This window comes from Haliotis cracherodii, unplaced genomic scaffold, assembly GCF_022045235.1.
Source record: "Haliotis cracherodii isolate W230 unplaced genomic scaffold, xgHalCrac1.p SCAF_8, whole genome shotgun sequence".
NCBI lineage: Eukaryota > Metazoa > Mollusca > Gastropoda > Lepetellida > Haliotidae > Haliotis > Haliotis cracherodii.
Window position 1 is genome coordinate 7701317 of NW_027266341.1, and position 25717 is coordinate 7727033.

General features: G+C 40.0%; 1 protein-coding gene across 1 annotated transcript in view; it reads right to left on the reverse strand.

The window, feature by feature from the left end:
- The window catches only part of LOC139449873 (sodium/myo-inositol cotransporter 2-like), a 57267-nt gene extending 34060 nt beyond the window's left edge, over positions 1 to 23207 (reverse strand). Inside the window, exon 1 of the mRNA XM_071231441.1 lies at positions 23060 to 23207. Within this exon, the coding sequence (XP_071087542.1) occupies positions 23060 to 23137 (78 nt within the window). The 5' untranslated portion in view covers positions 23138 to 23207. The remainder of the gene's footprint in view (positions 1 to 23059) is intronic.
- Positions 23208 to 25717: the final 2510 nt, after the last annotated feature.

Below are 25717 nucleotides of genomic sequence, written 5' to 3' on the forward strand. Positions count from 1 at the left end.
CTCCGGCATCGACACACAGGAACTGACGTCTGACTTGAGGAGACATGATCTCCAATGGTCTCCAATGGTAGTTAGTCGACCTTTTCATCCACCAAAGGCACACTTCCAATGGACAGCCAGTTGATGCCGGACGTTCAAACGATAGCGAAAGCCATCATGTAGGACCTGTTGACGACTACGCTGTGAAGTTATGTATTCAACTCGCTGAACGTTCGCCATAGTGAAATGAAATACATGTTGTTGCATTAAATGTTTAAAAGGTCGCCTTCTGCCTTCGCAGGAGTAACCCTGTGTGTTCATTAATGTATGAATCGCAAAGCCGATGCGTTATCGTGTGTGAAACCGTAACTCTGTGGTGTCCAGACTTGATTATTAACAGGCCCCGATATAGTGACAGCACCGGTAAAGAACTTTGACTCACTCACTATGATTAGACTGAACTAGATAACAGCATGTACCAGCTAAAAGAGTTTAAGGACAGTGAAGAGAGGAAAACCCAAGTGGATGCATTGCATCGATCTCTAAGATGTTCACTGTAGAAATGTTAAATCATTCCCTGCATAGTTTGAATGAAATGCAAACAGATCACGTTCAAGGTAATGACAATGTTTAGCAAGTGCGTGCACGTGCGCACCGCTGCGTATACGTGGCCGGACTTGCCAGTTCTATAGTTCTCGTCCACCGAGATACCATGCTCCAGTTTAATATGGATACGTCGCTCAGACACACCATACTGACTCCGAGCAACCAGTTAATGCATTCCCGTAATGCCGAGCTTCATACAGGATAACAACAAGTACCATATTTTAACGTATGATATTTTCGGTATGATCGAACCCCGATCTTCCGCTCTCCGAACAGGCACCCCTTCTCTGAGACCACGCCAGTAAATGGATATTTATCAGATGAAGATAATGAAATGCATTGAAAGCCTATGTATAAAAAAACCTCTCCACACACGTGCAACAAAGCCTTTACTTTATATTTGTTGACTGTCATGGCACGACTAACCCTTCGATTCCAATATTACCAAAACATTGACTAGCTTAAACAGTGACTATTATAAAGTCTACAATATTTGATAGAATGATATATATTTTGTGTTTGCTTCTGTGCGTGCGTGCGTGCGTGCGTGCGTGCGTGCGTGCGTATGTGTGTTTTAATCTGTGCAAGTACCTCACATGACACATGCCTTGACCGTATCGTCAAAGCCAAGTCAGGTTTTTTTCACAGTTCTATTTCAACGCAAGAAAAGGAAATACAATGAAACGAACTGAAAGTGACATATTCAGGAACCTACAGCCTCGGGTCATGGTGGAATTACATTGACACCGGGTGTTCAGAATAAGCTCCATCTGATGACAAATAACAAGACATGTATTGCGAAAAAACATCGCGGGTCTTGTTGCGGGTTCGAATATCGGATTCTCCTTCGTAGCCATCCTTTGTTTATACCATAGCGAGGTAAAGAGGAAAATGAACCTTCCTTCCTCATTGAGCTTGGATGACACGACTAAGTTACCGGCATTAATCCAAACTTGATCACTATTTTAGCGTGTTGATCAGGATATTAAAACATACCTATTTGCATGGGGTAGGTTCAATCAAGGAAATGTCTTTTCGTGTACATGTAGTGACATAAAACAGGTGATGACCATTAATATAGTTACGCCATCTTCAAAGGTTCAGTACAACTTGTGAAAATTTAAAGCATATGTCATCTCGAGTATACCGAGATGAACAAGTATGACATGCTGGACTGCCTCATTGATAACATCTATGTGAAATTTTGAGATAAAATATTTTTGCAAGATGTAGGCATGCCTTTGGGCACCAACTGTGATCATCTTTTCGCTGATCCGTTTCTTTGAGCATATGAATCAGAATTTCTGCTCATATTTGCAAAATCAAAATAATGAAATTTGGCTAAGGCGTTTAGCTTTAGCTTCAGGTATATCGATGACCTGTTGTCGTTCAATAACTAGAAATATAAGAAATCCGTGAAACCTCCCAATCTGTTTCATAAGATTCAGAGTGACAAAAAACTATTTACAAGATTGTTTGACAAGAGGGGTGACTTCAAGTTTCCAGTAGTCACCTTTCCCTTTACGTCCAGCAATAATCCAGCAGCTCCACACTTTGGTGTCTACATTTTACAACTCTGAGGTACAATCGAGCATGTTCTTTCCATGAAGATGACAGAGAGCGCCATACGATTCTTTCTCAAAAGTTGTTTGATCAGGGTTACACAACATTCAAGACCTTGGCAAAGCTTCAAAACATTTTACGGTGGACACATGGAGGACATTTCCAAACGTGAAGCATCAGTGACAAGAATGACGTCCGCACTAATACCCTATTTTGACTGTTATGTTTCCGTGTGTTTTTGCGTGAACAATTGACTTCAAGTTGCCTTAATATGTGTTTGTGACGGGTGCCACCGTTGGAGCAGGATACGCTCACCTTTTCACGAATACCTTGTGTCATCACAATTTGATATTGGTGTTTGTCGCTTTTATTTCTTTCTTTCTTTTAAGGTTACTGATATGTTACAACTCGCTTCTATGACTATGTGCTGCGTGCTGTAGTGGGTGAGTATTGTGTGTCAGAAAAATGATGAGCAGAAAATAAGCAAGAAGAAAACAAACCCCGAAACATGCATGTAACCACAGCATACCCTCCAATATTGCTCAAACAATATTACAGTATTATCATGATGTGAACTGGTGCATTATGTTATAACCGAATCAAGTTCGGGTTGACGCCCATGAATACAGTGAATATTTTCTGTAGGCGCATGATAAAAGTTAAAAATAAAAGTCTTTATGTTTTCACAACTTCCAACTTCTAAATGCCTATCAAAGACCTTACCTGATAACTGATATGGCAAGACACAAATGTAAATGATATATGGAGCATACGTGCATACGAGTATGTGAGTTATAGATGACAATAAATACGATAAAAAATACACTGAGAGATAATAGTAAGTGAGTGAGTGTGGTTTTACGCCGCTTTAGCAATATTCCAGCAATATCACGTTGAGGGACACCAGAACTTAGGTTCACACATTTACACATTGTACCCATGCGGGGAATCGAACCCGGGTTTTCGGCGTGGAGAACGAACGCTTTAACCACTAGGCTACCCCACCGCCACTCAACACTCCAACGAATGAATATCCTCGGCTTGGTTAAATAGAGGGGAATAAACACAGAACTAAAATATGTTTACGACCCGGTGACAATTCCAAATATATGTTAGCTGCATGCGTTGATACGCTTCAACCAAGTTATCGAGCATGACGACACAATCCCATAACGCGCCTCGTCCGAAACACATCAATTTGGGACCAAGTCAAATCCAGAGTAGAAACGGGTTAGAAAATGCTTTTCTATGTACTTACCATCAAACTGACTGCAAGCACAAACAGGAAATATATAATTAGGACTAAAATGTCCACCCAGTTGAAAATTACTGCAACCATCTTGAACTCAGTAGACACTTAACCGCCGCGTACAAGGCTGTGTAGCAGGTATGAAGGTGGTGGTTTGTATGACAGTTGCCAATAGACCCGCCTATGTAGGTCACGCCACAAAGCTCATCTGATATGCATCTTGCGTATATTCAAATTCATTTGGGTTACTGGCATGCGCGTTCAGAGTCGGATTGGTTGACATAACATTGTATGAACTCTTGTAGTATCTGTCTTATTTGAAAACCTGTGAACTGGTTCCTTGAGAAATATTTTTTCTACAAAGAAAATCTGTTTCGGTAGATGGTGGAGACTGATTATTCTTTGGCGTTGACGTTTTCAAGCTGATATGAGGCATTATAGAACTTTGGAAGGTCTGTATATCACTCGTTGTATCAGCAAGGGTACGATATATTTGCACTGTGACTTGCTCATGCCATCAATCATTGGTTGGTTTGTGTATTTGTGTGTTTGTAGTTTAACGCCGCAATATTCCAGCTATATAATAGCGGTCTGTAAATAATCGTTTCTAGATCAGACAATCCAACAATTCACATCATAAGCATCGATCCACGCAATTTGGATACGATGACATGAATCAACCAATTCCACCCGATTCCGTTAGTCGCCTCTTACGACATGTATTACCACGATTACAGATTATAGTTTATTACAATTTATGAACCCCTTGACAGTCTGAGCGATAGTTTCTTCATACGGCACATGTTTTTATTCACTTGCAAAAGATACAAACCTTACTCTGAAGACTTTAAGTATGGTGCTTAAAATTCAAATTTACAATTACTGTTCTTCTTGTGACGTAACTAAAAATACTATTTGAATTGGCATTATCTTATTTTAGTCAACTGTTAAATATTAAACACAATTTACAATTCTGACAAACATGAACGATAAACGAAGCATTGAACCACGTTTACATATTCCTATTTCACTGAACCATATGCTGCAGCACAGATCACATGCATATTAAACAATCCCGTTTCAGTCTTGTTTGTTGGAGTTTGAAACTTTGTCAAGCAAGCATCATGCGCTGTTGTGCATACTCAAGCCAGGTATTGTGCTCGAGAACATCACTATGACTTTATCATCCGCGTGAAAGAAGCAAAACTAATTTAATAGTTTATGGATGTAGTATATGTCACAAGTGCAATTATTTTGGATTTGATATGCTCATTCATTGACGTTTTCAAGCTGTTATGAGGCATTATAGAACTTTGGAAGGTCTGTATATTATTCGTTGTATCAGCAAGTGTACGATATGTTTGCCTTGTGACTTGCTCATGCCATCAATCATTGGTTGGTTTGTTTATGTGTGTGTTTATAGTTTAATGCCGCAATGTTCCAGATATATAATAGCGGCCTGTAAATAATCGAGTCGTGTCCACACAATCCAGTGATTGACATCATGAGCATCGATTTACGCAATTGGGATACGATGACATACATCAACCAGACCACCCGATAACGTTAATCGCCTATTACGACAAGCTTAGTTGGCTTTTACAGCGGACATGGGTTGCTGAAGACCTTGTCTGATTCGGATCTTCACGGGTGCAATCATTGGTATATATTCAGGTTTTATTATTTATCTTATTTTCACTTTGTGTTATTATATTAGGTGTTGTTGGTTTTGCCTAACTTGCTGTTGGTGGTGCTGGATGCATGTGCTGTTGTTGTTGTTGGTTGCTGTTGTTGGTTTTGCCTAACTTGCTGTTGGTGGTGCTGGATGCATGTGCTGTTGTTGTTGTTGGTTGTTGTTGTTGGTTTTGCTGTTCTTGCTGCTGCTTGATGTTGGTGCTGTTGTTGTTGGTGGTTGCTGTTCTTGCTGCTGTTGCTGCTGCTGGATGTTGGTGCTGTTGTTGATGGTGTTGGTTGCGTTATGCGTTTAGTTTTGTTGTTGCAGTTGTATTAGTGATTATAGTGTTGTTGTTGATGCCGTTGTGTTATTTTTGTTGTTGTATTCAGTCCCAGAAATAAAGTTGTCTTATTCAAAAATATCTATCTTCAAAATAAATAAAAAATCCAAATGGAGCCCAGAACAATCTAGACTTGCCAAATCAATCTAAACTTGAGTTGGACTTCTTGTTTAATTTGTTCTCAAGCGTCTGGGAGACAGACGAGTGGTACTGTTGTGTTGGTGGAATGTGGTGCTGTTTTTATTGATATTGTTTTGTTGCTGTTCTTTGTGCTGTTGGTGGAACGGGGTGTTGTTGTTTATGCTGTTGTGTTAGTGGTTGTGCTGTTAGTGGTGCTGATTTGTTGTTGGTGGTTCTTCTTGTGTTAAACTGTTATGATTGATGGTGGTAATGCTTTATTTGTTGTTAGTGCTTCATTTGTTGCATTCGAGCGTGAGCCACGGTAACGGTTACAATCCAGTTTCGGGGGGCTGCTTTGCCCGCTACCAACAGTTCCATTACTGCGCTATAGCGCTGCCGCTGACTCGCTGTACCGTTACAGTTGGTCACGCTCGAATGCACTCGCACTGGCGATCCAGCACCTACAGCTCAAATTGGATCTAAAAGGTGCACCCGTTGAAGTGCACTGCAACTAGGCAACAATGCGGTACATTGGGTGCAGCGGCACACTGGGTGCAGCAGCGCAGGCAACAAACAGATCCATCACCGCGATATAGCGCTAGCGCGACACGCTTGGATCCAACACGCCCGGTAAATGGCACTACTCCACACCTGTATGCCCTGTTGTTATTGGAACATGTAGAACTATGCTCATAAAGAGGGAACCTGAAAGGAGATCTACTGAATGAAACCCGTTTGAAAAATGTTAAACGTCGCGCGAAAATTTCGCGAAATCAAGCATGCAGGTGTCTCGCTTAATCCGGACTAAGAGAAGGATCGTCTCCAAAGCAGGACGTAAATACTTCATGATATTTCAATAACAGCCAAAGAGCCAAACTCCTTACACTGATTTACCCACCTGAACTAGAAATAAAAGAAATCAGTGAAACCGCCCAATCTGTTTCATAAGATTCAGAGTGACAAAACACCATTCACAAGACTGTTTGACAAGAGGGGTGACTTCAACGTTCCAGTACGTTGTCGCCTTTCCGTTTACGTCCAGCAGCTCCACACTTTGGTGTCTACATTTCACAACTCTGGGGTACAATCGAGCATGTTCTTTCCATGAAGATGACAGAGAGCGCCATACGATTCCTTCTCAACGGTTGTTTGATCAGGGTTACACACCATTCAAGACCTTGGTAAAGCTCCAAAACATTTTATGGAGGACATGCGGAGGACATTGGATTGGTCCATAATTATGTTTCCGTTGTTTTTCGCGTGAACAGTTGACTTGCCTTTACATGTGTTTGTGACGGATGCCACAGGTTGGGCAGGATACGCCTGGTATCATCACACAGTGGTGTTTCATACCCACATGTTTATGATATAGTCGGAATCGTAAAATGGACTCTGCCTCTGTAAATATTTCTTATGATTATAGGAATAGTTTTTGTCGCTTTTATTTTTGATTTTTTGAGGTTACTAATACGAGGTTACAAATAATAAGTTTTGCAACTTGGGCATTTGTGTTTACACAAACAATGTCAGCTTGTGGCAGGTGTGACACTAGTCATAACATCAGGTTGACATGTGTCATAACAAGCTCCAGTCACAACAATAAGTTAGATGTGATGGCTTCATTCACCTAAGGGTGGTCACAATCATGGATTCTCTCATAATAAAGTTCCTTACCAAGGAGGTATGCAAAGCAAAACAAATCCATGAATCCATCTATGTGAATGTGGATTCGGAGAGTTAAATCATCCACCCTACAGCCCAGACTAAGTCCCCAGTGATTATTTTCTGTTCCGGCAAATGAAATATACCCTACGTGGAAGACGCTTCCAGGATGACGAGGACATAAAGGCTGCCACAGAGGCGTGCTTAGAGGGCCAATCTGCGGATTTCTATAAAAGTGGTATTAAAAGCTTGAAGGACAAATGGAATAAGTGTATTGAGGTGAATGGAGATTATATTGAAAAATAAAAGTGCAAAAGATATTCTGCGACTTGGTCTGATATTGAAGTTGCAAAACTTATTGAACTCCCCTCGTATGTTGCAACTCGTTTCTATGAGTGTGTGCTGCGTGTTGTGTGCTGAAGAATAATGGGCAGAAAATAAGCAAGAGGAAAACAAACCCCGAAACATGCATGTAACCATAGCATACCCTCTAGCATTGCTCAAACAATAGTACAGCATTAGCATGATGTCAACTGGTACATTGTGTTTAACCGAATCAAGTTGTGTTGCCGCCCATGAATAAAGTGAACATTTTTATATGCACCTGATAAAAGTTGAATTGAATTGCCTATTTTCAGAAATGACCATGCATCAACGAAGAATCTTAACTGTTGTCACAGAGTATCATTAAATAAAGTAGCAGTGATAACGTAGTACTACACTACGACTCAAGGTTTTTTTTACTACATTTCGCAAAATCTGAGCTGGGACTACGCCGAATGTTTGTAAAATATTTTGCGTAGCTACGCGGGGACTACGCAGAATGTTTGTAAAATTTCTTCGTAGCTACGCAAACACTGCGCGTAGCTACTGTGAAGTATCTGCAAAACTGATTGTCCCTTTTATGGGACCAGTTAGTTTTATCTCCCCCGGGCGTCGGCACAAGCGTGGCGTTGAAAGACAAGTTATACATGTACATCCCATATGGTGACTGTTTTTCACTATTCATATTATAATTTCCTTCATGATACCACGCCATTACTTCTGGCAACTTTACACTGACTTCAAAGTACAATAGATTGAACGAGAACAAAATAATGATAATGTATTGTACAAGGAAGGATTGTGCCTGTCATCTTGCAGATTTAGATATGTAGGAACGAGAATAATTGTTATCATGAGTATCTATTATGCAGTTGAGAGTTATGTATGCACATGTTCACTGTAAACGTATTTACTTGAAAGTCCTATACGACCTACGACCTTCGCGAGCGAGTTGAATGGTCCAGGTCCATTGCAACGAAATGTAGAACGGGTGTATACGTTTTTTAATTTGGTAAAATACATGTAGGTTTGGTAAATATTATTATAAAACGAATTTCTATCTTATTCCTTTCATTCAAAATGTCTTCGGAAATGAAATAATGCTTGAAAAATGGAGCTGACTTCATGGGAGATGTGACGTTAGCCAGCTGGGACTGTGCATGTGGACACACAGTTGCACCGTATACACAGCATACATGGTTGCTCTTTGTTTTAGCAGGAATATACAGGCAATGATTCTCTGTGTACTAATTACATGTTTGGATGTTATCAGTTCTGCGTTCTGTGACACAGTGATGTAAGTATCTACTCCAATTGACAATACATGTATATAATAAAATGATTTGTTTAACTATCTGCTGGAATCATTTGATCGGGTAAGAATCGCAAAATGTATAACTAGACGAATCAACTATTCATACCCGATACAAAAAGAAACAGCATGATTTTAGTAAACAATTACATAACAATTAAAAAATTCTATTAGCAGATAAATTATAGAAAATCCCTATTAATCAAACCTGTCAATAAACTAAAAATCATTTCTATCGGAGACACCACAAGTAACGTTGAATTACCAAGTTTTATTCATTACTATATTTACTGCAATTCAAAATACTTTAGTGTTACATTTTTCAGAGGAAAAGGCATACACATAAAAATTATATTGCTCCCGTTTGTGAATGCACGTAATAATTGGGATGTCGGTTCTCTGCTTCATAATGCTTCACACATGTGGTATATCTGAATTTGTAATGTGTATGGTGAAGAATACACATAGCATGAAAACACTTGCTATTCGTCAGTCTACAATAACTCAAAACAGTCAAATATATTTGTGCTGTCTATGCAATATCCTAACCATGTGGACTGCTTGTGCACATGCAAGTTGTTAAGTGCAATATTGTATTATTAGAATGTATTTCAATTTGTTTCCACCATTCTCTCTATACAATGTTATGCATGTTTATCGTGCTTAATCTTATTGCTCATGGCAGTGTTCCCAAATCTCGTGTAGAATAAAACACTTTAATGTTTATCCTTCCTTATCTAACGTTTTAACATAACACATCATAACCATCATCTAAAACACAACAGATGATGCCAAGACATATTTTATTCATAGTTATTGTTTGTACAGTCTTAAGATTGATTTTATTAGTCTTTAAATCTTATGTCCACAAACAGGTCATAGCTGATCTAAGGAATGTTGATGGTCCAATTATCTTACTTACTGTTTTTTTAAATCAAATAAGAGTACTGTATACGATATACGTCAGTCTGATAACCAAGTTTTTACAATTAATCTTTTGAAAAAGACAGTTAAAAGACATTTGTGAGAGGGAGGATTGTATGATGGCTGTAGCAGGCAGATTGACAGCCGTTGTCGACGAGAGTTGCGTGCATTACTAGGTTATTTGAACGGCAGTGGCCTTAAAGAAGACGGACAGACAAGTTTATTTATGTCTCACTCCTAGAAGTCGTACTCGTTCACGTTGTAAAATTCTACAACCAGTCGCTAGACGACTTACGAGAGACAATATGTCATTAAAAATAAACCTTAATACACAGCGATAAGATATATACATATATACATCAGTGATATAGAATGGAACGTCGCTTTGGTAAAATGATATGGCAGGTTTGGGCCACGCAAGAAATAAGAACAACGTTTGATAGAACCTGTGTAAACTTTTCACTTTTAGAGTAATTATTAAAACAAGTAAATTTAAGACTACAGCGATTCAGAAGATCAGCCCTCACGTCGTCGTATAAAGGGCAGATAAGTAAAACATGGATCTCGTCGTCCACCTGTTCTGTACAATCTCTCTTCTGGTGGTATGTTTGTGTAACGTCCAGTCTCTATATTTAAAGGCGCCAATCATCATCTGAATTTAGCTGGAGGGCTCCTTTGAGCACGGTTGACAGGTTGCTGTTCTTGCTGCTGGTGGTGCTGCTGGTTGCATGTGCTGTTGTTGTTGGTGGTTGCTGTTGTTGGTTTTGCTGTTCTTGCTGCTGGATGCATGTGCTGTTGTTGGTGGTGGTGGCTGTTGTTGGTTTGACTGTTCTTGCTGCTGGATGCATGTGCTGTTGTTTTGTTTGGTGCTTGCTGTTGTTGGTCTTGCTGGTGGTGGTGCTAGGTGCATGTGATGTTGTTGGATTTGCTATTCTTGCTGCTGGTGGTACTAGATGCATGTGCTGTTGTTGGTGGTGATTGTTGTTGCTAGTTTTGCTGTTCTTGATGCTGGTGGTGCTGGATGCATGTGCGGTTGTTGTTGGTGGTTGCTGTTGTTGGTCTTGCTGGTGGTGGTGCTAGGTGCATGTGCTGTTGTTGGTTTTGCTATTCTTGCTGCTGGTGATACTAGATGCATGTGCTGTTGTTGTTGTTGGTGGTTGTTGTTGGTTTTGCTGTTCTTGATGCTGGTGGTGCTGGATGCATGTGCGGTTGTTGGTGGCGGTTGCTGTTGTTGGTTTTGCTATTCTTGCTGCTGGTGATGCTGGATGCACGTGCAGTTGTTGTGTTTAGTTGTGGCTGTTGTTGATCTTGCTGTTCTTGCTGCTGGTGGTGCTGGGTGCGTGTGCTGTTGATGCGTTTAGTTCTGGCTGTTGTTGATCTTGCTGGTGGTGCTGGATGCATGTGCTGTTGTTGGTGGTGGTTGCTGTTGTTGGTCTTGCTGGTGGTGGTGCTGCTGGATGCACGTGCTGTTGTTGTGTTTGGTTGTGGCTGTTGTTGATCTTGCTGGTGGGGGTGCTGGATGCATGTGCTATTGTTGTTGTTGGTTGCTGTTGTTGGTTTTGCTGTTCTTGCTGTTGGTAGTGCTGGATGCATGTGTTGTTGTTGTGTTTGGCGGTTGCTGTTGCTTTTGGCATACCTGCTGCTGCTGGTGGTGTTGGATGCATATGCTGTTGTTGTGTTTGGTGGTTGCTGTTGTTGGTTTTGCTGTTCTTGCTGCTGCTGGATGCATGTGCTGTTGTGTTTAGTTGTGGCTGTTGTTGATCTTATTGTTCTTGCTGGTGGGGGTGCTGGATGCATGTGCTGTTGTTGTGTTTGGTGGTTGCTGTTGTTGGTCTTGCTGGTGGTGGTGCTAAGTGCATGTGCTGTTGTTGTGTTTGGTGGTTGCTGTTGTTGGTTTTACTGTACTTGCTGCTGCTGGTGCGGGGTGTATGTATTGTTGTTAACTAAGGTAGAACCTTACACTGGAGGTATTCCGTGTGCACTCGCTGTGTTTTATAATCGCTCATAAATACAAACTTGGAAACGGTGCAGTTTACCAACAAACAAACAGGCAGGCAGATTGTTTACTTGAGTCTTATCTCACACACATATTTACACAGATAGATATAACAGTACATACAAGTGAGCCACCCGCTAAGGGTTACGAGAGACGTACAATATATCACAGTTTATACAGTATGAATATATTGGTGTAAAAGGGGTATATAGAATAGTTATAATAACGATCACTAGCCAAATAAAACATATTTTCTTCGTTGGAGAATAAAAAAAGCAGGATTTAGCGGTACTATATACATAGTATTTAAAATGTAAAATATGTTTATTGGTATCACATAACTTGAGGAAGTTGGGATTGCTAGAACTGACCTTTTAGTTTACATTTTCACACAAATCACCATTCAAGGGACAATGCAGCAATACCTGACGTTCGTCGTCAATGCTTTCATTACACTGAAAATACACGCCTTCATTAAGATTCATATAAGTAATCATTCACATTCATAATCCGCCTGATTCCAACTATAGAGGAGCAGTACCTAAATTTTGGAGAGGATAGAGCGGTAAGACCGAGGCATATGCATACTTACATAGCTTTCACATGCATACACATCTTTAAATATTCCATACTTCTGTAATCTATACCACCTGTTCTCCCGCCAAGCTTGCACCACAGTTCATTCCAATCTGACACATACTTTTCCATGCAAATATTCTGCATACGTACAACTACAATTTTCACGCTTACATTCTCTGAAATATTCAGACCCCATTCATTCATCTTTGCCCTCACACGAAACTTTCAGCATTCCGTTCAGACGATAAAAACACACTTATTTAATGTAAAGACATTTCAGTGGGGCCCCAACACTGTCTAACAATACACATCCACTACCTATCGGACGAGTCCATCCCCTATGTCTATTAATAGAAACATTAATGTATTAGACTAAGTGTATATACCCAACCCTAATCTGAAAAGCACGATAGTGAACGGCATTTACAGAAGACATTTCACGATGATCCCAGATAGATGTCCCATGAATCAAGACAAACCAAACCATTGTATCATACAATTTGGAATAAGTTAGTGGATTGCATACCTCCAATTGCCTTATATTCACAGATAAAAGGACATTATGCTCTGTTAGCAGATTTAGCTGCTGCGTTTGCTATAGCATTGTAATCAAGATGTTCGGTGAGCAGTTGGCCGAGAAAATTATAACAGTCAACAATATCAAAAACAGAGTTATCAATACTTGAACTAGCTGTTTTTCTTGGAACATTTACATTTCTTAAGTATACAATCTTGGAAGTGTCATTATTAATTAGGAAACAATTAAACAACACCAAGTATTCAATGGCATATGCTAAAGCTAATATCATCAACAGAAACACCAACACCAGTTTCATTTAGCTTGTCAAGCAAATCCATCATAAAAAAAGTTACAAAGAATTGGAATATCCTGTATTAAATCCCGATTAACATTAAACCGGGATGTAAGCATACCATTTATACGTACACTGCATTTCATATTTTTCATATAAAGATAGAAGTGCAAGGGACATCCCACATCACACCTCTGTTAATGCTATCATGGGTTTTATGAAAGTCAATAAAATCAAGAAAGGTGTCTTCAAACCTCGATATGATAAAGGATCTAAAGTGGAACACTTTGGTATGGGGTTAATAATCACGCCCGGTACCAACGGCTAATTACCGCGCTATGGTGCTACCATTGATACACTCGCACTGGGGATCCAGTCCCCACAACGTATTTTGGATCTGAAAAAGTGCGCCCGGTAAAGTGCACTTGGCCACAATGCAGTTTAACGGGCGCAGCTTCGTCCGCTACAAACAGCTCAATTACTGCGCTATAGCGCTGTAGCTGTCTCGCTATACCGTTACAGTGGCTCACGCTCGAATGGTCAGGGAGCTTACACGCCTTGGAGATCCTACAGCCCCTTTTAGATCCTTGGGGTTAGCCTGGTTACGGCTAGGGTTAGCCATAATTCGTCCCTTGTCACAGTGTTTCCTATAATCCAATGAGTGTAATCCTATTGGAGTAGTCCGTTTTAACACGTTTCTTCGCTCATTTGGTTACTCAGTTTGATGGACAGTCCCTCCAAAAGATGAATGGAGAGGGTGTGACTTCAGTAACACACATGCCCAAATCAGTGTTTACTTAATCGCGCATGCGTGTTAATGAGGTGCTTATGATCCATTAAACGAGCACTAGTGAGTGAGTGAGTGTGGTTTTACGCCGCTTTTAGCAATATTCCAGCAATATCACGTCGGGGGACACCAGAAATGGCCTTCACACATTGTACCCATGTCGGGAATCGAACCCGGGTCTTCGGCGTGACGAGCGAACGCTTTAACCACTAGGGTACCCGACTGCCCCTAAACGAGCACTAATTACATGTGATGGTCCAGCGGTATAGTGTAGGCTAATTAATTGTTCTAATTAGACAAGCCGTTAAGCCGGGAAAGAGCTAACTGGATCTAAAAAAGTGCGCCCAGTAAAGTGCAGTACTCCCGAAAACTTGGTGAAATTGTGACACGAATGCATTCTTCTAATGCACTACCGCTTTTAGTTTGAAATTGGCGACAGTTCAGAAAAAAAATTGTCATGAGATTTTAAATAACTAATTTGTATTATGTCCAATCCAACATGTGGCCTAAGTTATTAGTACATTTAGAACTCTGCTCATATACTTTATACTTTATAAAATTCTGTTGACGAAATTTGGGTCTGTCCATGAAAGCATCTACATCATGTTACAGAGCACTAACTATGTTTCATTTTATACAAAGTGACCAATACCTTCTGCAAAAGCTCTTCTTAGTGTATGTCAATTTATTCTTAAAAAATAAAGTTATAGGCTTTGTTTGTAGATTTTGCAAAGGCTTTTGACTCGGTGAAAAGGGTTAACATGTGGTCCCTCTTTCAAAGACATGGGCCTTGTACGTAGCAAAACTGGAAAGTTATTGCGTTCTTTATATAAAAAATGTGAAGGTGTGTGTTTGGAACAATGGCGCTATATCGGATAATTTTATAAGTAACATGGGTGTCAAAGAAATGTGTTTATTAATTTCTTTCTATTATATTTTTTCATAAATGAATGGGCAAATCCAATCCAAAATAACTGCAATGGTGATATATGCTACATCCATAAACTATTAAATTAGTTTTGCTTCTTTCACGCTGATGATATAGTCAAAGTCATGTTCTCGAGCACAATACCCGACTTGAGTATGCACAACAGAGTGGAACAAATATTTTGTGAATGTGCTAACGTGACCAACTCCAAGAAACAAGACTGAAATGTAATTGTTTAATAAGTATGTGATCTGTGCTGCAGCATATGGTTCAGTGAAATGGGACTATGTAAAAGTGTTTCAATATTTTGAGCCACAATTTAACAACATAGAGGAAAGGTAATACAAAAACATCATCACTGTTTAAATATAATTTTCCATAGATATCACCAATGTCCCATGATGATGCTTCGTTTATCTTTCATGTTTGTCAGAATTGTAAAATGGGTTTAATATTTCAACATTTGACTAAAATAATGAAAATTCAAATATTATTTGTTCTTACGTCACAAGAATGATAACAGTAATTGTAATTTTGAAATGTATGCACCATACTTTAAGTCTTCAGAGTAAGGTTTACATCTTTTGTGCGGCGTTAAACAACAAACAAACAAACAAACAAACAAACAAACAAACAAACATTGAGACAGTCTGTTTCTTTCCCCCGTAAGACATGTCAACTATCAGGGTATCTGGAGGAGTTGCAGCACTTCTATTGAACTCTCTCCTAGCTTAGAAGCAGTTATGCATCCTGTCCGTTGACTATGCCAGATTTAGCTTGATGATTGTTTTCGAGTTATGCTTTAAATGTCCTCAGTCGTCTGTTGTAATGTGTAGTCATCCTGAATCATGGAAGCTATACCTGGTGACAGCAAGTCAACTCCACCCCGGCAAATGAAAGACACATTCAATGCATCAACTCCACTTTCAGTATTCTTTCTCTCATTAGATGTGTTGGAATTATTTGGCAGTGGATCCAAAACTTCACCCAATGGTAATTGTGGTAGGTCACATGTATTCAAAGTATCACTAATCTGATCAATAATGGCGCCGTCAAGTCGTCTTTATGAATAGACTGCCCTTCATTTACTGCAAACCTGTCAATTTCAACAGATGTAACCCAGGGACAGGAGGGACATGAATCGTGAAGAGAAAACATCAACTGTCTCACTCTTCTAGGATCTTCTTGGTGTCGTTAGGATGCCTCGGATCATAAAAGACTTTGACATCACCAGGGGAAGAATTTGTGACAGAGGACGGTAAAATGTGGGTGTGGGTGTGGGTGTGGGTGTGGGTGTGGGTGAAAGACTACATTTTATTTGGTGAACTTATTGAGGTTTATAAAACAATTTTACAGAAAGTAATTGCGAAATAAACTTATCCTGCAACACATCTGCAATCTGCCCCATACACTGTGCCACTTTCCTTGTTCAAGCACACACACATAGACTGGGTAAGTTGGTTTACTCTTATCGAGTTTAGGATTACACAGGGCTTTGTAGAAACAAAATGGATTGGAAAACACAAAATTTGCAAAATAAACATTGAAGAGTGGAGGTTCGTTTGCTTCAAACAAGTTGCAGCCTTCTGTTGATTTGTGGTATTTAAGCTGATTCCTGTCAATGATTTGTATACCAAGAATGAAATATTCTTTCCACTTATCAAGAATTAAACTTTGGGATCGCTCCAAACTTTTGGATAATTTAATTTGCAAATGTCTCAGACGTTTTGGCAACTGCTCATACGATTTTAGAATATTTTCTGTGAAAGAATCCCGAGACGTTGCTGTGTATGACTTCAAGCTCACTATTACGATCAAGATGAAGGTTGGACACTACCTTGTTTTGCAGATCTCGTTTCACATTTCAAGAAATTGAAAGCTTCACAAATATTTAAGAGTAGATTGTCTTATCCCATCATCAAGTGGTTTACAGTTAGACAAACAGAGGGCGAGTTCTGACAGTATTTGTGTTTACCGCCATACTGTACTCAACACGGAAGTAGACTAGTGTAGAAAATAGGTCACAAGCGATGAGGGAATTCCCTTTTCGCGAGAGTCACGAATATGGGCTATAGTCATAGCCACATCAAACAACAAAATCTAATTAAGTCATATTTAAAGAGTTTAGCTAAGAGGTACATAGCGGCCAACAGCATCCAAGAACTCCATAGGGGTCTTTTGTCCTTGTCTGACCTGGTGCCGGAGACTAACAAGTCTGTTGGCAGCTTCTCTATTAACTCGTTTCCTGTTGGGTAGGTCCACTCGAGAAGTCAATCAATGCCATCTTTACCTTGTCTGCTGATTCAATTATCTTGATGACCTAAAGAAATCTGACGATGTTTTGGTGACCAAGAGGCAGGGTCTTGTTGAAACGGCTGTGGAACCCCTCTCAATGATTGTTTGTACGAGATCCACCAGTCAGGTGGTGGTTCTACAGTGGCAGAGAAAGCGTGAATCTTTATCCACTCATTTCATTGAATGCAATGAGTCTCTGAACTTATAATTCGTAATTGCGCTGTACCTTTATATCCTGTTGAAACAGGACCTCCCCTCCTTTCCTTTCAGGTGAAGGCACACAACCAACAAACCAACTGAGGCATACAACCAATAAACCAGTCAGGCAAAGAAAACACCAGCTCATGGTCAACAAAAGGCTCAGATCATAAACAAAGTTGTAGAGTTCATTGCCATGGCATTGATCCAAATTACAAGCAGGAAAATAAGTGCCAAAGCCAAGGCCAAAATCTCATTTCAGTAAATATTGCCGTAGTTGAAAAATCAATTCCAAAAAGCCCACGAAGCTGGCAAAACTCCAGTAACATTGTGGAACAGGGAAATAGAAAAAAGCTTGGAGAGTGAGAAAGAAAGCCCTTAATAGGTCAAAAAGGGATAAATCAGCCTTTGCCCAAGTCCGAGCAGCCAGGGCAAAAGTATCTCATAGACGATACAAAAAAGAGTCATGGCAGACCTTCTGCAAATGCTAAAACAGCCTGGAGCAAAATAAACGCAATCAGGGGTATGTGTAAGCCAACAAATATTCACATGTTAGCCCACGCCCATACAGTCAAAGGAAAGGCCAACATTCTATCTGAGAACTTCTCATCTGTCAACAGCAACAAAAATTGCAGCAAAGAATTCAAACAGGAACAAATTTCTAAGATATTAAAACAACCGCAAAGCAATCATCTGGTGAGGTGAGGTGAAATGGGGTTTTACGTCGCGTCCAAGATTATTGCGCTTATATAGCGACGTGCATGCACATGTATGTGTGTGTGTGGCTGCTTGTACTAGTCCGGACTGATGCCGATTTATAGCGCTAGCACACTGAGATATCATGTCGCAGTTTAACATGGATACCCCACTCAGACACAGTATACTGACTCCGATCCGACCAGTCCTTGTTTCAGCCCCTTAATGCCGAGCGCCAGAGGGTAACAACAAGTACCATCTTTTAACGTTCCCAAATCACGTGAATCATAAGATAATAAGACACGTTAACGTTTCGCCTTCCTTATCTAAAGTTATAACATTTCAGATCATAACCATCATCTAATACACCACAGATAATGCCAAGGCATGTTATATTTGGTTCTATTGCCTGTAGGTTTTAAGATTTTATTAGTCTTGAAAACGTATGCCTTCAGCATATTTTCACAAACAGTACCGTTAGACGAAGGAACATCCAGTTGATCTTCCAGTTAGTTTACTTACTGTATACGACATACATGTACGTCAGTCTGTTAACGACCTTATTATTTTAAGTTATTAAATTAATATTTTGAAAGAGACAGTTAAACATTTGTGACAGGGATGACTGTATGGTAGTTACAGCAGACAGATTGACAGCCGTTGTCGTCGAGAGTTACGTGCATCATTTGGTTATTTGAACGGCAGTGGCCCTGCAGAATGTTATTATACCTTAAGAATTTCTGTGGCCAGCTACGGACATACCGTATTCGACGTAATAAGCGCCCACGGCGACATTTGTTTATAATGTTTGCAAGTGAACAATCCCAATTAGCACTCCTTCCGATTGATCATTGTACACAAGACTGATTTATTCGCGTATGATACACACACGTGTGTTAAATGCACCCTTAATAATGGGCAATTTAATTCTGGAAAAATATATCTGTCGTACATAAACATTTCAGGTTGTCAGCTTAAACCACAAAATTTATCTTTCAACTCTGTTTTTTCCACCAAAATAATATTCTAATAAGAGCCCCCTATTCCTAATTTTGAGAGCGCCCTGGGCGCTTATTACATCGAATACGGTATTTCAAAATCCTGTTCAGATTGAAGACTATGACCAGAACCAGTTCAGTAAACAGTTAACATTATCGATACTACTTTGCAGAGTTGAGGCACTACCAGTACATGGTTCTTTATTGTTGTAAAACGTAGCAATCACAAATATTTCAGCTAATAATCTGTAAAAAAATGAGTCTGGATCAGACAAACCAGTAACTTCTTTAAGAGGCATTTAGAAGTTGGAGTACTATGTAAGGATAATATATATGGATGAACCATTGATTGATGTTATGAGTAACACCCCACGTTGTCGGGATATGGTGAAACGGATCAACCAAATCACCGAGCCTGATCCACTCAGTATCGAGAGTGCCCACACTGCCCCTGTAGCCTCGTACGACAAACAGGGGTCGCTGAACAAGAACCAAGCATATGCTTCTGAGATACCGGCTTATCTCACTCAGCTTATCTCCTGCGTCTCTGCCATTTGTACTGCAACGAAAAACGTTGTTCAAATGTCCCGCGTTATAATGAGACAAAATATGTACAGTAAACTACGGTTATAACGAACACGCTTATAACGAACAGACGGATATATCGAACAGACGGATATAACGAACTTACTTTTTGGTCCCGACTACTTGCTGTAGTCATGCTGTAGTCATACTGTTAATGTACTTATAACGAACTACGGTTATAACGAACTAAATTAGTAGTCCCTTTGAGTTCGTTATAACCGTAGTTTACTGTAATCCATAAAATCAACAAAAACAACACCGATATTGTGTTAAGGAGTCGTGTTCAGTGTCTGCTCAGTGGCGCTGATAGGGCTGGCAAACCCCTAAAAGCGGCGTAAAACCAGATTGAACTTTACGTACACCTACTACAAATGTTAGTATGGTCGGTGAAATGAGTTCACGGCGACCGAGTGATTGCGGAGTTGCATCCCTTATCACGCTTGTCCTGCACAGCGATAGCCAATGTGCGGCGCTCGCTGTCGGTGAAGGCGGCGCTTTTCCATTAGTCTGTAATCTCGAACCAATCTTATGAAAATCTTTGTGCAAAATTCATGTATGTCAGTTATTGATTGCTTAAATTCCCTCGAGGTTTTTAGTTACCTCTTACTAGTTTTAGGCGGAAAATAATAAAACACTTTGGCCTTAATTGTACATAGAACATATTGTGTAAAGTGCCGACTGTGCACATTAGTATGATGGTTTTAAAATGTAGTCAGTTAACATGTTAATCCTTGGTATCGGATTAAAGTTTGTTAAAAAACACACTTTATAGCCTTGCCTGCCCTCTTGGGTTGAAGAGGGGGCACGGGTGGCCTAGTCGTCTAAGGCGCCGCGATTCGCTGTGCAGAGTTGCGTCCCTTGGGCACGCCAGAAACCTTTGATTGTGGGTTCGAATACCGGTTCGCCCCGATTATGTTTCTAGGTTTGTCAGTACCATACCCGTGCTCGTGGGTTTCACCGAAGTGGCAAACGTCCGTGACCTGCATCATTTCGGGCTTTCCTCCCACATTAAGCTGACACGCCGTGATATAACTGGAATACTGTTAAAAGCGGCGTTAAACCCAGCTCACTCACTCTTGGATTGAAGGACTACCCGAGGGGATGTTCCGACGTCCGCGCTTTGTCGCCCCTCCTTATTATAAGTGTAATCCGAAATATCCTCTCGGAAATTCTTCTTCGAACGGCAGCGTCTGTGAAGTTCAAAGACTCTCCAACTGCAACTCTCTGTCGTCCAGCCGGCGCCGTTTTAATTTGCCCACTATTCACCAGGTGCAATTCGGCGACCCTACAGATTGGGCTTCGGGCTGCCTCGTTGACAGCGAGGGGGAATCCCCCTGAATCCCATCAAAATCTGTGCAAATCAACTGAAGAAGAACTCACACCTGTCTCTGAGGGTGTCAAGGATATATAGCAATCAGGGGTTTGCACTTGGCATTCTCGTGTCGAGGATAATTATTCAGTCTAAGATGTGATATGCACGTGGCAGCGAAGCAAGAGAGGAATGGTCAGTTGAGTTGCTAATAAACCATCGATCAAAGGGTTAACCGATAAAACCATCTGATATGACATGATATATTCATATGACTTTTGTCGGTTGTTATTACGATATTAGCATTTTGTTTTCATTCTTTCAGTAACTGATCAAATTGTCCAATACGCTAATTGGACAAAATACAATTCAAATGTGAATCATCATGTTTAGTGATAATTTATCTCTAATTTCACATGTTTATGGACCAAGTTTGTTATCACCTGTTCGTTTACCTGAATTCCTCGAAGGAATACTATGTAGTTGTTAAACGTACATAATATGATGTTGACCAAAAGCTACTCTTTCAAGTCGTGTATGCATTAATTAAAAACTAGTCGAAATTACAGTCCATAGCGATTTTTAAATACGCGACGAAAAAGCCGATCCATAATTCAATACTATCACACTTGGAGCCCCGTTTCCCGTTACCGAACTGAACTGTTATTGTGTGGTGTTGATCATCCTTAAACTATCAGTTGTTGTCCCGTCACGGAGCTGGGCTGCTGAAACTAGGGTGCTAATACATGTAAATAAAAAAAATGATGTACAACTTAGTAAAAGTTCACAGTTTTAATATTATCAGCTTGATGTAATTAACGAGGGACAATCTAAAGTGACTGGACGTCAAATTGTCACAGACAAAGACCACCGATAAGTGAACAATGAACTAATATGAAACTAATTAACTAAGCAACCGCATTGTTTGTTCATAACCGTAAACCAGCTATTTCAAAAGATGGCTAAAACAACACTGACGCAAAGCTGATTAAACCGGCTGCGACCGATAAACACCTGGGGGTCAATTAACTCTGCACTCTAGGCTTGGCTACATGGTCACTGTGGGCCTTTCCCTGAACAGTCTCTGGGGCTAAAAAAAGAAATACCTCACTTCCTATGTATACAAATATTTGACCTACTAAAGTTCTTGACTACCAGCAGGACGGCACTTGTCCTCAACTAGATAATCCTGAGAAAATGTTCACGTATTACTAGATGAAGGGGGTATACTATTTAAATATAATACCATAGCCGATGAGGTGAGTGCAGGAACACCAGCAGCAAGTCAGCATAAGATCAATATACCCCATAATAACATAAATGGCGACGCTGAGGTCTACGAATCACACAGTAGCCGAGCGGACCGTCAAGGTCTGAGGATTCCCCACGTGGGTATAGCGTCTGAAGTCATTTCTGGTGTTCACTGTTCCTTGAACAGTGCTAAAACCATACTCACTTACTCCTCTCTCACAGTGAGCAGATATGCGGTGATGTCATGTTCAACCACATCACCAATTAAAGAGAACGCCAAACAGAAAACTCTTGAATACATTATACTAAACAATACTATAAACAGCGAAATTCGCGAATCAGTATGACTAAGTAAGTGAGTGAATTGCGTTTTACGCCGCTTTTATATTGTATTTCCGTTAATTCAGTTTATAACGGCGTGTGTTTCATTATTCTGGGCTATGGAGCATACCAACTGGGAGTGTTTATCATGGTTTCATGGAACACAAAAGGGACGCAACTCTCCACATAAGAACGGAAATTGGAAGGCATCTCACTAACAGTGTCGGAGAAACAAAACGGGTCAAATTCTCCTTTAAAATTTGTATCAGAATTCTCAATAACTAAGTTTATAACCAATGAGATGAATGCACATTAGTCCACACAAAATGAAAAGAACCCATTAAATGTGTTATATATAAGTTCCGCTGACACAGAATGTCAAGGAAAAAATACAATAAAAATGAATAGGATAAATAACAAAGCCAACGGGAGATCATTCACACAGGTTGGTATAAATCCAATAAACGTACCATGCAGGAAATATAGTCCCTATATGGTTGGCTATGTGGTATAACACGCACCAGACTTCAGATTACAAAATGGTACTTACGACGATTCCTATAGCCAAGACCAGTGCAAAGTACAAGATAAGGACCAGAATATCTATCCAGTTGAGTGGGGTAGCCATAGCTCAGTGTCCTTTCTTTTGCAGTATGTCCACAAACACCCCATCTGTCCACCGAAGAACCAACAATGTCGAAGCGTCCCAACCTTTGTCAATTGCGTACCTTTGTTGCCTGACACTCTGACATCTTGACCTAGTGCAGATTGCTAACAATGAATACTTATATAAACGTGTTACTTTATGTGAATCACGTCATGAACTAGACTGGCCCGACCTGATTGCTACATGATCTTGTAATAAGGAGTGCACAGTTGTCCTACAATTACCTTTGTACATGATATGTTCTGATAAAGACATACGTTGTGCACATGGATACATGAATAATCGACATAAGCAATTGTGTCGGGGAGACTTCATCCACTACTTTGGGACTGACCATTTGGAGGGGGTTGTGGGGCTTAGATTTTATCGAAAAGAATAAATTGTCGCCAAAACTTCCTTTAATTTTTTTATCATATAATGGGCAGGTTTCTCGGCGGGATAAAGCCAACGGATAAAAACGATATCCGTTGGGGTCATATGCGGATAGAGATGCAAATATCAAAGGTCAAGTAGGACTACTTTCACTGTTTATAAACAAAGATGGCGTCGTCCTCGTCATTCGGCGATCGAGTCAAAATTAACCATCGGGAATCTGGATAAACAACAGGGATGATAATTGCTATCATTATCAAAAGAACAGTCTTATATACTGAAAATCAGTATCTAACTGTGGCGTAGCTAAGGCATTTTATAAGTTTTGGCTACTTTGGAGGTATACATTTCGAAACAATTTTGCGAGGACGCGAGGCCCAGCCAAGCGGGATCAGTAGCCATATCAGTGCTTGTAGACCTCTGCGACTTGAAACCTTCTCCACAAATTAAAATAGTTGGATTTGGCCGAAATATGTTTGAATTGTTACCTTGTTTGGTTTTGTCGCTGGGTGTACATCTGACTACACTTCTTAATGTTATGATAGGACAGACCAACTGTCAACAACGCCTGACCGTGCCTGTGACGTCTCATAGACTAGGGTTAGAGTAGCTTCCCTTTGACAAAGGGCAGTTACTCTAGCGGACAGACCGATGGATTGCCGCGAAAAGCAATTAAAAACAACTGTTGTTTTGCGTATATGTTGCTTCGCCACTGTATAAGAAACAGATTTCAGTTTGAACTATATTGGCTACTGTCACTGCCCGACTGACACATCACTTACCCTGTGACGTAATAAATATTAATGCGCGCATTCCAGGAAAATTCGCAATGTTTCGGTAATGTTTGTGAGAGAGGGATAGCGATTTTAAAGCACAGAATTAAAGCATGACAAGGCTCGCTAAATAAAATGTTTATTCCTAATGCAGGATATTTACCATCCCCAAACACACTCGCGTGATAACCTCTCTCTATATGCTTTAGACTGAGGAAAAAAGAAATTATCTGCAACGAATAACATAGTTGCAAGGTTTGTTTCCACAATAGTTGATTTTTTTATCTGCATTTGCGGGTATAACTGAATTAAAATACCTGGTCTCCATACAACATCACTACACTGGTATCTGGATTAGTTAAACTTGGAATATATCGGAAATGCACGGACATTGTTTTATCAATTACAAGCTACAATCTATAGCTACATTTACAATCTGTTCGGACCAATCTTAACTTGGTGAGATAACTGTAGAAACTGAATCTACTTGACAAAACGGCGCGCAAGTGAGGCCGTGCTTCACATTAAAAATGTGCTTCAGGTTAAACATCGCCATTTAATTTTAGTAAGTTATTCTCTTCAAAGGTGTGTTTTCCAAATAAAAACGTTTATATAAAGTACATTTTTAGTGAGATCTTAGACCATTCATCTGTTAAGATATAAAACGTTTAAAATTTGAACCGATCCTATATTCGCTGAGAGCAAATAATATGTTGCAAACTGATCACATATCTTAAACGTGTTTATACAAGCAGAAACATCCCTGCACTTGTACCCTTGATTGTCTGGGTCGTTTACAAGCCTAGCCGCCGTCGCATGGAAGGAGTACTGTTGGCGGCGTCAGGCAACCGACTCTTAATTTTGTAAACGAACAACTTGTGTCATCACTTATTCTCAGTGATCTATGCATATTATTTTCACCATTATTTTGCCTTTTACGACCGGTGGAATCTGTTTCGACGGATGGTGGAGAATAGCTGTTCTCTGGCGTTGACATTATGTATTTACTTGAAATGGGATGTTAACAGGTTATTTTTTTATTAATTAGACATAATACACTCATGAACAAAGGTTTCTGGCGTGCCTAAGGGATGCATCTCTGCAAAGCGAATTGGGGCGCCGTAGAGGCGCCACCCACCATGAAGAAGCAGGAACATTTACCCTATTCCCGGTGGACGGAATTTCCTGATATAATATTAAGAGTGCCGGTAAAGAAAAGGGTCAGACATTTTTGTATTCAGAATTATTTCCATCAATAGCAGAAGTTTCGACTCATTTGGTGTCCTATGGTGTAAAATCTTGTATATTTCTATGTTAATATTACACCAAGTCCTGGTGGTATATGTGTTATTCAAGTGCCTGTGAATCCGATTGCACATCTAATTTCAATATTTAT